Raw genomic sequence first — 15,843 nt, forward strand, 5'->3', positions numbered from 1 at the left:
CAGCAGAGAATTTGAGATTTGGAGTAGTGTAATTAAAATGTAACATCTGAGTAGTACAGTACAAATGTTATGGACTGATGAGTAAAAGATTCTTGGGCTGGTTATGAGAAGAACTTTAAACTAGTACTAAACATATATTAAGTTAAATATGTTGGCTCTAATAGGACTGCTTCCATAATTTGCTAGGATCTTGGCATCTTCCCCAGGTATTGACTACAGGGAGTACATCCTTTTTGATGCATGGTCAGTAGGCTGTCTTATCTGATAAAATTTCCAAGCCAAATAGTCACTCACAGCCACTTATGGATTGGTGCATCTGAAAACAGTCAGGATGGACAAAGAGGAAAAACTGGTAGCATACGTTAGAAATAATAGAGGTTAAATATATAGAGAATTGGAGAAATGGAAAAGGAAAGAAAGAAAGAAACATAAGAAAGAGAGGCTAGATGAAAGAAGACTGCTGGAAGTTCAGGTATACTTTTAAAAGAGACTGTGCAAAACTTTTTTTCTGTTAATAAGTTAACTAATAAAATCTCTCATAAAACTATCTTTTAAAATAAGGCTTTTTCAAAAAAATATAGTGCATATTGAGCACTCCCCAAATGATTAATTACAAGCCATATTGATTTTAATTAATTATGGGCTGCATGGCCATGCAAATATTTTGCATCCTGATGAATAAGCTTGCATTGTTGGTTCCCCCCCCCCGCCCCGCTTCCTGGTTTTCCCAAGAAGCATTTGAATAGCATTCTGGTTAGATATGGTAAGTTCTTTCATTGTTAGCTGACATTGTTTGTTCAAAGGTTTTGTGTCACTGGAGCACTTACAGAATGGTTCCCAGAAATTCAAAATACTTCTCATGTTCTGTGGTATTATTTCTGCTTTTATTATACACAGAAGCAAAATACTTACTATTTCCCGGGACATTATCCAACCCTTGTGAAGATCAGTGTCTGTGCAGTTCATATCATTAGGATACGCAGGCAAAAAAAGGTGTTTTCCTTTAGGTGAAATGCATATGTATCATCCTTTCTTATTCTAGACACCTCTACAATGAGGAATCTTTTTGATAAAATTCTTAAGGACAGTAAAATACCATGTCTTTTACACAAATGTACTAAAACTTGTATCTTGTAGATTTATTCCAATTCCCATTAAGATATTGGATATTTTTTCTTTCTTCATGAAATTTGAGGGGAAAAAAGTAGATTACTATGCTACTTAGGCGGGCAAGACTTTTTGATATAAAAACTGGGTTTAAGATAATCCTTGACCATCTTAGTTTCTTAAGTGTTATTTGGGGACAGAGGTGCTCTTTTTTTTTTGTCTTTTTGAAGAACATAGTATAAGAATCAGTAAAATATATTTTGCAATTAAGAAGTTTTTCAATACTAGTGGCCTACCTTTTATTATCCAGTTTTCTGTAAGAGAAGCAGTTCCCTGTTATTTATGTCTTAATTGTGTTCACTACTTCCTAATTTCATCTTTTTCTCCATTGCTCGTGGTGTCTTTATAATACAAGTTTGTAATGAAGTTATTTTTTCCTGTATCACCTCTATTAGTCTATAATAACAACAGTTGTGAGTATAATTTACAGTGTGTAGAAATATGAGATGAGAATATGGGATTGATGCGGAGAAAAGTTCCTGCCTTTAAATTAAATCTTTGCACAGTTGGTGCAGAAATAGAAACTGTAGTTAGCACCTTGTTGGCTCTTTGAGGAATTCCATTAAGTTTCCAGATGTTGTTCTTGAGGGTGAAAGTAGTGGTATTTCTCCTTCATGAGAAAAGGGAGAATTGTGAACTCCAGCCTTCTTCATGCCAGCTGCAAGAGGAACAGTTTTTCTGTAGAACAGACTTCCTTTTCTGCACATTCAGTGAGGGGAGCACCTCCATTAAATGAGTTCCTCTTCCACGATTTCCCATTGTGAGTGTATTTTTCTTTTTGTCAGAGTTTTTACTTTTCTTTGCTATATATGCCACATTTTTGGTATTGTAGTGGCTGGTTTGTTATTAGCTTTTGTTCACAAGTTCATGATTTGTGATTATTTCTGAACAGTGCACTAATTTTTTCACATAGTGAATGAAAGTTGGTGTTGTTGTTTAACCTCAGTTGGCAACTGACTATCACACAGCTGCTCGCTCACTCCCCGCCACCCCCCCCCGGGTGGGATGGGGGAGAGAATTGGAAGAGCAGAAGTGAGAAAAACTCATGGGTTGAGATAAAAACAGTTTAATAATTAAAATAAATTAATAATAGCAATTATAAAAATGAAATAATAATAATAATAATACACAAAGCAAGTGATGCACAGTACAATTGCTCACCACCTGCTGACCGATGCCCAGCCAGTCCCCGAGCAGCGGCCCCCCCGGCCAGCTTTCCCCTGTTTAGGTACTGAGCATGACGTCACATGGTATGGAATGTCCCTTTGGCCAGTTTGGCTGTGCCCCCTCCCAGCTCCTTGTGCACCTCCAGCCTTCTCAGTCGGTAGAGCATGGGAAACTGAAAAGTCCTTGACTAGTGTAAGCACTGCCTAGCAACAACTAAAACATCTGTGTGTTATCAACTTTGTTCTCATCCTAAATCCAAACCACAGCACTGTACCAGCTACTAGGAAGAAAATTAACTCTATCCCTGCCAAAACCAGGACAGTTGGGGATAGAAGAGATAACTTTATTTTAATTTTTTGACCAAAAATGTCATATTCAGTGGAGCTGTTTCCACTGCAGTAAGATTCTTCAGTGCTGTGTTCCACTGTAGTTTGTTTGGTTTTTTTTTTTGGTTTCTTTTCCTTTTTAGGGATTTACGTCTTAGAACGGATAGATTGGTTCACGCACAGTTGCTGTTTCTAAGCTGTTTGTATGAACTGTAATATTTAAAAATTCTTCTATCTTGGGTTTTTTTTTAGATGCTAAAGGATTTCCGTCCTATGCATAGAACTTTTTCATCTAGTATGATTTATTAAGTATCTTTTTGGTGCATTTTTTTTCTTGTCATTGAAATGGAATAGTATTTATGATAAGCTGGATTTCCTAAACATATTTTTCATTACACTGATGTGGATGGGGATCTCTGTTTCAGGCCTCTTATTTCATTCCATGCATTTATTGATTTTGATTTTGTTACACCATGTAATGTCCTATTAAGATTATCTCAAGCCAATGGAAGGTGGTAACATCCTTATTTTGGAAAATAAATCCTGTTAATTCTCTTTCACTAATGCTATGAGGTTTTTTTATATGTTGAGGATAAGTATTTTTAATACTTTTTATGTTTCCGTTTTCTTAAAGGTCACAAAGACAGAACTAGAGAAACTAAAATCTAGCTATAGACAACTAATAAAAGAAGTAAATTCTGCCAAAGAAAAGTATAAAGAAGCTGTCGCTAAAGGTATGACTGACTTGTGTTAATTTTGTCTATTAGTGTCTTTTTCAAACCTGCTAAAACTCTCACAGTGCAACAGGGTAATATTTTTATTTTGAGCAACTTGATTACAATATAAAAGCTCATTTAGTATCTTAAGTAAGACAGGCTAATTGTCATCATGTGTACTCGGTGGTACTCTTTAAAAATCATCAAATAAAGGATAGCCCTTCTTTTAATATAAATGGTAATCCTTTTAAGTTCTTTTATTATTCCTTCAGTGGATGTATTTGAAATGTAAAATTGCTCAAATGAACTGTTAATAGTGGTAAGTGGGTTGCAACTCCGTCTCATCTACATTGTACCTGCAGCCTACTTGCATCCTGTGACCTATTATGGTTGCTGCAGTGGCATCAACATCAGTTCTTGACAGTTAGTATAATGCATCTGATCTTTGTCAACCTTAAGCAAAACAGGAAAAGAAGATTTTTGGGGAATGATGTGTCCAAACTGCATGGATTTTGATTCCTGTTGAATTGTGCTAATAATTAGATAAAGGCGAGCCTTTGTTCTATGATGTATTGAAATATCTTGCTAATAATTGTTCTTATGTGCCTTTCTAAGATTTTTTTCTTTCTTTAGAGAAAATTAATTGGATGGCAGTATATAAATATAATTCCAAAATCCATCTTAAAGTTTTTGTATGCCTAAACTGCCTAAAATGGCAGTTATTGTCCTTGGTTCTGTTGTACTATAATTCACAGTGCAATATAGTAGCTATCAGTGCTGAGAGAAAGATTGTTTCTTTCCAAATTTGTCTAAAATTTGGAGTGATAGCCAATATGTGAATATAACGACAAAACAGCATGGGATGAGAGAAGTTATACTTAGCACTGATAGCTTCAACTGTTTTTTTTCTTTTACTTATGTTTATAATAACTTAAAAATGTAAATACATACTCACTTGTTCATTTTGTCCAGTTCCCTAGCTGTTTTCTACATATAACTTTAATTTGGTTACTTGGTTTATCCCCAAGTAACTACTTAACATGTGAACATATAGTATGTAACCTGAAAAATATAATAGGCTGCTGTGATCTTAGTATGTTTTTTTTATCCTGTCTTCCTGTTATAGCTCTGATCATTCTCCATTCCTGAAGCACCAAACTTTCCCATTGAAATCAAAGAGTGTTTTGGCTGTCAGTAGCTGTGATGTTTTGCTGTTGATGTTTTGGTTCTGATTAACTGAATTAGTATTTCTTTAGATAGACAGCAAACACAAGCTGTTTTTAAGACACTTAATTTCTCCTGTGATTTTCCTTGACCTTCTCTTTCAGGTTTCCATTTAGTATTTGCCTTATTACAATTTGTACTTAATTTTACTTTCCCTAACATCTTAGTGTAAATCTATTTTAACAAACACTGACCTCCAGAAAAATATTGCAGGTTTTTCTCCCCAAAATTGAAGAATTGCTTCTCCCCTGTCGCACCTCAGGCCGTGGTCTCATTTATAAATATTTATGTAGTTGGTGAACTACTACAGTTGTATATCAACTGCAGGTCAGCTGACCTGTTTGAATTTTTTTGAGCCATAGTATTTTCATAGGGTTTCTGAGCCCTCAAGTTGTCAAACTGGTTTGTGAAGTGAACAAGTTAGGGAAGTTCTAAAATTGTAATGCTTCATTATTCCAGGCATTAGTTCAGTAACTAGTGCTTATTCAAATTGTGTGCTATTAGGATATATGACTTTCGTTCATATACAAACTGGTTCAGTTTTTCAGGATTTCAAGAATTATTGAAAACAAGGGAAGGAACGGTGCCTACCAGAACAATGGGAGGGCATAACCCAGTATTGGAAATAAGCTGAAACACATTTTGTTAAACAAAAAAAATGAAAATCTTTGGACACTAGCTCTTGCAAGAAATGTTTTAAAAGAACCAGTCCAGGTCCACTTCTGTAAAATGCTGTTCTCAACAGCCTCTGTTCCTCTGGCAAACCAAGTCTCCATCACAATGCCTGGCCCTGCCTTTCTGGAGCTGAAGGGGACAACTAATCCTTAGGACATACTACTTTGTCTTTGCCCCTGGGCTTGTGCATGCTGAACTACCTGTAAATTTGTGCAGTACCTGTACAAGCTGGTCAACATGAAAAGAATGCAGGTCATACATAGGAATGACTTAGAAATTTATCTGTTTTGCAAGTGTAATGATTTTGAAATTTAGTGATTTTTTTTGTTGTTGTTCTGTTTTGTTTTGGAATAGCAAAGCCGTCTTCTAGCAAGGGAGAAAGTTTACTAGAGCTGCTAGTGAAAGAGCTACAAGTGGTTCTCTAGTTTGGGAAGAGAATTGTTTCCATGTTTTCTGGTTGAGTTGTTAAAAGCGATATTAAATTCTGGGCTAAACATACACAGTACAGGATATTAACTGAAAAGGGTAAAGCCTGACAAAGTTATAAACAATGGAAAGTGATCTTCTGCAGTAGTAGTAATTTTTGTTTTTCTGCAGTCACAAAGCATTTTTAGGTAAACTTGAATTACTGTGTGTCATTACTTTCCGCCACCTAACAGGAGAGTCACTTTGAATCAACATGTTGATGCCCTAATGCAGGGTTACAGCTCTTTTCACTTTTTGCTGAAAACACTTAACAGGACCTGTGGAAAGAGTAATAAGAATAAGGATTAAGCACTGAATAATGACACTGGTTAGTTACAGGTTTTGTTTGTGTTAGGGCAATGGGAAGGCAGCTGGTGGGAATTTTGGGGTAGTTTCGTAGTGATGAAAAGGGAACTGCTTTCTGAAGGATGCAGGAGCTTCATTATGAAAGGCTTTATGCTCCCCACATCTGGAGAAGGATGAAACTATCTGAGATGCTGGCCCAGGAGCTGTTCTGGGGAACCCTCCACTAGCACTGCTTCTGCTTGGGCACCAGGGAAGCAGTGGGACAGTTGTGTTGCAGAGGGTGCATCACTAAGCCTTGGCTGCCACTTGGTCCTTAGGCTGGATTGCACTGCCCTGTTGTAGCCACCAGTGTCTGCATGCTGTCTCAATCAGAAGTGACTGATTTATCTTGTTTGTTCTAGCCCTTACCCCATTTAGTCATGCATTGCTGCTCCTTTCTGGACCAGTGATTACCATGGGAATCACAAATGCAGCCTGGTTGGTTGTTCTTGGGCATGGAGACCCCAGGTGTCAGGCAGTCTGGCTGGTTTTGGTTGGTAGTTTTTTGCTTTTTTTCCAGTCCTTAATTCTTATGTTTTTTTAATGTACGGTGAGAGAAAGCAAGCTGAGAGGAGATAACGTCAGAAAGCTGAACTAGTCCAGTGCCTCTCTAATGAGGCATACTTCAGCAACTGGGACTATGGACAGATTGATTCCAATAGTCTCTTCTGGATTGGAAAGCTTTGTCCAAAAAAAAAAAATTATGTACTGGGAATACACAGTATGTTCCTTTCCAGAATTGGGGCATTAGGGCACGTTGGGGTCACAGGGCATGCAGGGGTCACTGGAGCAAAATATAAGATAAAAACTTACTAGTTTTTATAATGAAATGTACAGCCCTCTGAAATCTTTTGGATGTGTGATATTGAGAAAAAATGGTGTAAACTTCTTAAAACAGTGGTCCAAAAAAACACTCACAAATTGTGTACAACTCTGAGCCTACGATGCTGTGCTGACATCAGTGATACTGAGTAACAAGGTAAATCAAGTGTGGCATGTTGATGTTGCTGCTGCAGGAAAACACATCAAAACAAAATTTATGCCAAATGACAAAGACATTGTTTGGCTAAAGAAGAAGTCATAAAGCTTCTAAAAAAGTTTCATAAATAATGGGTAAAGAACACAAAATGGAAACTGTACAACAGTTGTAGATATTGTGTGATATCTCATTACAGTTTGAATCTCATTTGACTGGATCAGTACCTGCTTCCACTTAAGTTTGCTATTTTCACAATTATTTTTGTTTCTGCTGAATTGTGCATCTTTATTAAGTGTAGTTCAGAGTGTGTCTGTGAGGGTTTCTAATGTTTTCATCCTTGATGTTTTTGATTAAGCTCTACTTACTGCTATATATAAAAAAGCTTAAATAAGGAAATGATGAGTACATGAAATAATAAACAATAATTTGCTCTTTTCCTTACATTAAAAAAAAAATGAAAAGCATTAATTCTTAACAATTCAGCTTCTATTTTTGTAGCTGATTTTGGTGTTAGATTTTTAAATGTGAAATAGTTGCTCTTATATCAGTTAATATTGCAAGTTGGAATAGAGCCAGCGCAACTTCGGGAGGTTCATACTGGATTTTAATACAATATAATCTTTAGCAAAATTTACAGTTTTTGTGTAAATACATCTGTTACAGATGTTTATTGTATTCTTGTTACTAGTTAATTATTGATTGAATGTAGAAACTGTGTTGCAATATTCTTATGTGACAGAATGGATCTGAAGTAAATAGTAAAGGAAAAATATATTGATTCTAAGTATTTAATTTCATCATTTCATTTTATGCTCCTACAGCAGCATAAAAAATATTGTACCAGATTTCCCTAGGTTGGCTTGTGTTCCCTGACAATGTTGTGATTTAGAGGAGACTAGAAATATTAACAGTACAACTAGCACATTATACAACATTGCATCTGCTGGAAGAATGTTTTCCGATCCCTGCAACTCTTGTGATTTAATACTTCAGAATTGATGTGACTTCTGTGGTACATACTGAAGTTGCATGACAGCATAACCTGTATCTATGATAAATAAGGAAGCTGTTGAAAAAGCTTTCATTAAATCAAATTATTGTCCTACTACTCTTTGTAATAGCTGAGCGGCCAGAAAATACTTTTATTAGGTGGCTAGTGCATTCATTCTGAGATGCCTGTAAAATCGTGATTATACTACTACATTTCCTGGTGGCATGTGTTGCCTTTAGTTGTTGCTGAGATCAGGGAAACTCCTAGTAGGGTATTTTTTGAGTTTATTTTTGACTGAAACTCTCACATTATTAAGACAAAACAAGTAACACCGGCTGAACTGGTCTGTCTTATTCACAGACGTCAGCAGGCTGGATGGATTTCAAATTAATACCCTATTGTAAACGTTTCAACTCATAGACACTACCAGTGCTTGCAAGGGCTAGGGTTTTTTATTGTGTGTAAAATAAAGCTTCTAGAACAGGAAACCCTGGGGAGTGCAGAGCCAAGAGGTCTTGGTGAGTTCTTGTGGAGTGTGGGACCAGCTTGGGCATATTGTTTCCACTTGACATGGACATGCAGCCCCAGGATGTGCTCTCCCCAGTCCTTGCAGACCAGCATTCATAGGTCTGAGAGAATTTACTAGTGGTGCTTATTAGCTGAAACATCTGACAGCAGTTCAAAAGACTGCACTTTAATTTTTGCTATTTTTATACTATGTTATTTGTTTATCTTAACATTAAGCAGATAACTATTGAACTAATTCTTAACTCAGAAGTTTAGGTCTGGTATTCTGTAAATTTGAAATCTGTAAGTATACACAAATATTTTTTTCTCATTAGAAAACTATTTTTTTATTTGCAGTCATTAATTTGTTAAATAAGGTTTGGAGAAAAAATTCTTATCCTCTTCTCAGAAATAGGGTGATTTTATTTGTTGAAGAAACACATTCATGTAAGCCTCTTGCAAGACATAAAGGGAAAAAGACCTTAGAGATTAAAAGCCAAAATCCTATCTTCTTTCTGTCTGTCTTTGTGATTTTTGTCTTGTGAAACCTGTATTAATTAAGAGCACTGCATTTGCACTTTATTTGGAGAGTGATGATAAGGTTGGCCACTCACTAAATTTGTGAGTTTGCTTCCTGAGACAGGACTTCCTTTGACAGGACAGGTCAAAGCCATCCTAGTTTAGTTGCAGCAGTTTGCATAAAAGTACTTTGTAGATTGTTATAAATTACTTTTAAAGTCTCCTGACTTCTGGACACAAGTATAAATGGGGAGAGGAGTGGCTGGAGAGCAGCTCTGCAGAAAGGGATCTGGGGGTGCTGGTCGACAGCAGGCTCAATACGAGTCAGCAGTGTGCCCTGGCAGCCAAGAGGGCAAACCGCACCCTGGGGTGCATCAAACCCAGCATAGCCAGCCGGTCAAGAGAGGTGATTATCCCGCTGTATTCAGCGTTGGTGTGGCCTCACCTTGAGTACTGTGTGCAGTTCTGGGCCCCACAATTTAAGAAGGATGTGAAGGTCCTGGAATGTGTCCAGAGGAGGGCAACCAAGCTGGTGGAAGGGCTGGAAGGCATGTCCTGTGAGGAGCCACTAAGGATTTTGGGTTTGACTAGTTTGATATATCACTGTAAGGGTAGTCTTTTTTCTGTCATATCTAGGTTTTAAAATTATTTGCTTTAACTTAAGAAGTGCTTAGTCCTTACCAAAGTTCACTTAAGAGAAAGATCATGCTGGGATCCCACTAGTATTCCCTCCACTTACCAGTCTGTGGAAGCAGATTTAAGTCAAGGTTTAGGATTCTTTAATGTGAAAATATTTTATTGCTTTTAAAAAAATCTTGTTAGAAGAAGACCTATTTGAAAGCCTTGGTCATCTCATTCATGAGTATAAAGAATGTGTTCAGTAGAATAAGGCGAACAAATAATATAAAGGAATATTCTTTCCCAGGCACAATGAAATAATGCTCTGTGAAAATGTGTGTCTCCACAGTTGAAATAAATAAGGAAGTGACAATATGGGAGGTTTGTTATTGATAAACAAATGTGGAGACAGCAAAATACTCAGAAATTACCTCTGTTGTTGAAAATGCTAAAAAATATGTAGATGAAAAGATAAATGCAGTTCTGGGAAATTATTTGAAAACCTGCTATCATAAACATTGGGAAATGTCTAATATATCACTACATGCATTGACAGCTTCGTACTTTAGTGCTGATATTTACAAAAATAAAAGATTCTAAAGCAAACCAAGGAAGAAATATTTTTTCTGGCTGAAACATTGCTATAAGCTGAAGATTTGCATATTTTCTCAGAGGAGGATTGTTGCTTCATTCAAAAAAAAAAAAGAAAAAAAGAAGCAAAAGGCCTGATACTCCCCTCTTTTTTTCCATTTTAAAGTATTCTAAAATCAAATGCTGTAATACTCTAGTGAGGTTATAATACAGAAAATTACAACAACTCTGAAGCCAAGCTTCTCAGCTTTTCCTGGGACCTTGCCTGTCTTCTCTTTAATCCTAACCTATAAGCTCTTTGTTGGCTTCTCATCCATCCCCAGGCAGAGCTCCATGTGTTGCAGCTGCCCTCTCACATAAAGGGCAACTCCCTCTCCTTGTCTTCGTGGCCTGTCTTTCCCCAAGAGCCTGTATCTCTCCATTGCAACACTGCCCTTGTGGGATCCATCCCACCATGCCTCCATGATCCCGACAAGATCATGGCCTTGCAACTGCCCACAGATCTCTAACTCATCAAACTTGTTCCCCATACTGCATGCAGTAGTATACAGGCACTTAAGCATGGCACCCCAGCATGTTGAGTTCCTGGGGATGATTTGGGGGGATTTTTCCACAGTGGTACCTTGTTGGAACCTCCTTGCCCACATGCAGGTGCTGGAGGTGACCCCTCTCAAGCCCTGTTTTGTTGACTTTGTGATCCATTCCCATCACACCACCCCATGCCTTTTGCTCAGCAATCTTGTCCATTGTTCCCTCAGGACTGCAGGTCACCCTCTCCCTCCCCTGTCATTCCTAGTTTAAAGCCCTCCTAATAAGGTCAGCCATCCTATTGGCGAATATAGTTTTACCCTGCTTAGTAAGGTGCTTCCTATCTCCCAAGCAGACGGCGGTCTGCAAACAGGGTCCCATGGTTGTAGAACCCAAACCCCTGTTGCCAACACCAGCTCCGCAGCTATTAACCTGTATTGTCAGTGCCCTCCTTGCACCCTTTCCCCTCACTGGCAGGATTGAGGAGGATGCCACCTGGGCCCCCCATGCCATTGACACTGTCCCCAGAGCTCCGTAGTCACTTTTGATACTGTCCAGGTTTCTCCTGGCAGTATCATTGGTACCCATATTTATTATAACATTGCCTCTGCTGTTTTTCCCTATATTTACCCATACTCAGAAATTTGGGTGGATTTGCTTTTTGCGCTTCCTGAACTACAGAGGCAGTTACGTAAATTCTTGACACATGTTCTTGTCCTCTCAAGTTTCTCTGGGATTGTTAGTCATAGTTTTCTTTATGTATAAAGATTTTCTTCCCCCCTGTTATTTATGTGTAGATCGTCAGATTGCCCTTCTAATTTTCATTTTGTTTGTCCTGTAATTCTGATGCTTTTCTGTTTCCACAGTTCTAGCATATTTAAGGCTTCTCACTGTGTTTCTGTTGGGGGTGTATAACCCTCTATTGTCATGTCATGTGTGTCTCTGCCTGCTTTTGAAACTAAATTAAATTCATTGTCAAAAACTGGACTTGTGTAATAAAATATTATATTCTCCTTTGTCAGATGGATGTTATCTTCATTAGTGTTTCTTCATGGGACAGCATTCACTGTGTACTGAAGCCAAAGGTCATGTTTCAATGCCAGGAGCTATAAATCCAGAAAGTTAATTCATCTGTTGTGAGCTAAGCCTTTACAATGATCTCCATTGCCTCTTTTATGAACACTTTGTCATCGCTTCTGAATGGCTGAAGGTCATACCTATCGGTATCACTAAAGTTCCCAAGACTGAGAGGCCAGGGGGAGTCCTTCTTGGAATACCATAACATTGGACTCCAGACAGACTGTTTTTGAGATTTATGAAAACTGGACAAGAAATTCTTTCTGATTGTAGATATTCCAAAATGTGCCTAACTCTGATGGATTTATGTTGTTTTCACAAACTGTTTAGTATTTCAATTATGCCTCCTCAAAAAGCAATTATGGTATTTATTGTCTTTTAAGAGCAAACACTTAAAGATGAATATTTGAGAGCATCTCAAGTATGAATACATGCTTAGACATTGACAAGTTTTTAGCTTTCTGTGTCTTCTCAAGTTTTTATTCTTTAAATTTTTTTTTTCTCCTTTTCTGTCTTCAAAGGTCCCAAAGAAACAAATCAAATAAAAACAAAGCAAACTTAAGAACAAATAGCTTAATAACTGATACTTCCAGGAGGTCTTCTAGACAGTTTTTCTTGCCATTGTTGCAAAGCAACACTGAGAGGAAAAAAAAATAATCTTTCTGTAGAGTGGGAGGTCATTGGTATAGGGTTGTGTCCGAGCTGAAAGGCTGATTTGTTACATTTGCAATGAAGCAGAAGTTCAGGGCTTATGGTAATGTGTATCCATAGTATAGTATAGTGTTGAGCTTTTTTGCTAGCAGCTGATCTACAATGTAAACATAAAGAAATAATTTTTTACTGCATTCAGTTTTGCAGTTCTTCATGATATCTTCCTGTAGTTAACCAATCCAAAATGTTTCTGTCTGAACCTTTGATTTTGAGGAGAAAGCTTTGTATTTCATGTTAGTCAGACTTGAGATTTTCACTGTATGCTGTTTCTCTTTGAAAAGAATAGATCTTTAAGAAAATCATTTTGTCTTTTGGGCATTTGCTTGCCCATATGATCTAGCTGAAGGGCTGTAACCAAAGCAGCTTAACTGGAATTTTCTGTTGCAGAAACAACAGTAGATGTAAGCCTCAGTCATTAGTTTAACCTATGCTATCATGAAGCTGGATTTGAAATCTGAACAGCTAAGCTTGTACCAAGTCTTGACTTGAGTCTTAGATGTCACACTACAGGTAACCTTCAGGAGGTGGATCCTTGTCCTATGTGAATTAGTGGGTGTTTTACGCTGTATTCCACAGAGTCAGAATTTTGCTGTTTGAATAAAACATCAAAATCTATAATGCAAATTTGAAGACCTCACAAGTGTTAAATTTTTTTGAAAGCAGTGATAACTATATGTAGTGAATATATAAGGGAATATGAGCCTTGACTTACCATTTTTGACCAACCGGAAAAAGTTGTAAGGGGGTAAAAACCTGAGCTTTTCAGTATAATTATTTCTTTTTAATCCAAAATATGTATGAAAATTTTCTGTATTTGCAGTATTTATTTTCTGAGAGTCAGTTTCTTTGAGACATTTGCACTGTACATTGATGCTTATTGAAAAAAAGATGAAGTGAACATTATAAGCTGAAATTTTTCTCAGTTGGTTGTCCTATCCAGTTCCTGTTCTTCCATTCTAGGTGAATATGAGGCTACAAGAGACTAATACTTACAATTGTAAGAACTTTGGAATAGTAAATCTGTCTTTTTAATAGAAAATACCCTAGAATATTTTTATCTGGATGGCTCTGTTGTATTGTATGTAGTAAAATCTTAAAAGAGTTTTTAGCAAAAACTGAAATACTTGACTCTCTAGAATGTTTAAAAAAAAAATGCCAGCCTTTTGTTTGCAAATGTCAAACTTTCATAACTGAATTTTACAAGCTTCATAATACTGTTTATGGCGTGACATATTGTATACACAGTCAGTTTCCATAAACATTAAACAGTTTTGTCAACAACTGATGGCAGTAGAATTATAATTAGATCTATTTATGAAATTCGTTATACAGATAAAGAAAATTGGATGTTTTCCTCTATGTTAATTGACATGTAGAACAACTGTGTACTTTGCCTCACTGCATTTTGCTGCTTTAAAAAATAAATTACAATATGGAAATAATACTGTAGCTGTGTTTCTTGTATTAATTATAGGTCCAAAGACTGTATTTAAATATTGAATGTGTATGATAATTTGATTTATTTTGCAATTGGTTGAGGTGTTTTGCTGAGGAATACTCTACAGCAAAGGAATTTAGGCCTCAAGGCAGATGGGAAAATGGGATAGTTTAGCCATTAATGAGGTTTCTGAAAGAGAGATAGTATTGATAAGTCTATATTTATGTGGTTGTGATCATTTTTAGTTTAGTTGAAGGCTGTTTGTTGTGGTTCATAGGTCAGAAGCCTGTACTGATGGTACACGGTATAATTTGACGTATGCTGATTTTTGGTAAGCTGAAAGCTGATAGGGGATGTGTTTTAAAGACGTGCATGGACGAGTTGTTGGTTTTAAGCTCTTAAACTGTGACATATGGAGATAATTTTGGATTATGTAATCTAGGGCATGCTTGAGTAGGAGTGGCCAAATATCCAATAAACCCAAGAAATAATCCAGCATTTCTCCTTCTCTACCACCTTGTCTCCCTCTTCCTGTTTCCCTGGCCAGTGTATCTCCCAAGGGAACGGGCCAGGGCAAGCAAAACTTGGTGCTTCCAGCTCTGACTTCCAGCCTCGTCCTCTCCTCTTTCATCCAGTCCCTATACTGTAACTACTACTTGACCTCTTCCCTTCCAAACCCTCTTCAGTCACCTTCCATTATTTCCCCATGTTCGTGTGCCTCTCATTCTCCAGAAAGACCTTGTAGTGTGTATGTCTTGGTCTGCAGACGACCAGGTTGATGCTGTAGCCTACTGTATTTAGAAACTGAGTGTGTATGATACTTTGATTTATTCTGAAATTAGTTGAGGTGTTCTGTTGAGGAATAATGTATATAGAGAAGGAATTTAGTCCTCAAGGCAGATGCAAAAATGGGATTATGTACCATCCCATTATATTGGTACACTGGTGTCAGACATGCATATGTTCGGTGGTATCCAACTTCTGTGATGTTGTTCTGGGCGTGATGTGTTGGATTCCCCCCCCCCCCCCCCCCCCCAAATTATCTACATTTAATTTAGAAATAAATAGTGCAATGTTTTTATGTTTTGGGGAAATGAAAAAATTACAGTGTCCCCATGAAACATAAGTTTTGATTGTTTGCCAAACACAAAACCTGTTACCTCTGGCAAAAGTTTGAGAGTTGAGATTGTTGTCTCTCCAGAACAGCTTTACAGAAATTTTTAAAGTGGATCGTTTCGTTCATACCTAAATGAAAAATACTTCTCTGGTGACAACTCTGGAGATGTGTTTTTTCTTTGTTGTGCAGAGTAACTTTGTTCATTTAGCTAAACTATAGTGTAAGAATCTGTTCCTTCCACATATAAAATTAGGGCAGCAGTTAGATTGTTTTCAATTAAATGACAGACATAATATCCTTTTAAAGTAATTTTTATTACTCTGTGTTTAAAATGTAGCTGACAGTGATGAGGTAGCAAATGTCTAGAGAGCCATATGTGGGGACAAACAGATAGACAGCTGTCTCAACTTCATGGTAATTTGTTACCTAGGGAGTTCCTGAGTCAGAAGTGCTGTCTCTTAGTTCTTAGTAGCTCTTCAGGACTTTTTTTGTGTACACGTCCATTCACTATGAAACTGCGTAGTTTTTCATGCTTACAGTAACTGTGACCAAAAGATTGCATAGGTTAGCTACATGCTAGTTGAAGAACGCTGTCCTTTGTTTTTAACAAAGTACATACTATTGCCATATAATGCCTTACAGTTGTTACATTGAAAGAGGTTGAGAAGGTCTGTTAACTGTG

General features: G+C 37.1%; 1 protein-coding gene across 5 annotated transcripts in view; it reads left to right on the forward strand.

The window, feature by feature from the left end:
• The window catches only part of FER (FER tyrosine kinase), a 195,092-nt gene that overhangs the window by 25,191 nt on the left and 154,058 nt on the right, over positions 1-15,843 (forward strand). For 4 of the 5 annotated variants that reach the window (XR_012997479.1, XM_076363240.1, XM_076363241.1 and 1 more), the window contains exon 5: positions 3,295-3,394. Coding sequence is in view for 4 of the 5 variants with exons in the window: in XM_076363240.1 (XP_076219355.1) it covers positions 3,295-3,394 (100 nt within the window). In the remaining variant the exon portion in view is untranslated. Of the gene's footprint in view, positions 1-3,294; positions 3,395-11,840; positions 12,266-15,843 lie in introns of those variants that run through there. The other variant, XM_076363244.1, reaches the window with a different exon arrangement.

Source organism: Aptenodytes patagonicus, chromosome Z (genome assembly GCF_965638725.1).
Source record: "Aptenodytes patagonicus chromosome Z, bAptPat1.pri.cur, whole genome shotgun sequence".
In the NCBI taxonomy this organism is placed as follows: domain Eukaryota; kingdom Metazoa; phylum Chordata; class Aves; order Sphenisciformes; family Spheniscidae; genus Aptenodytes; species Aptenodytes patagonicus.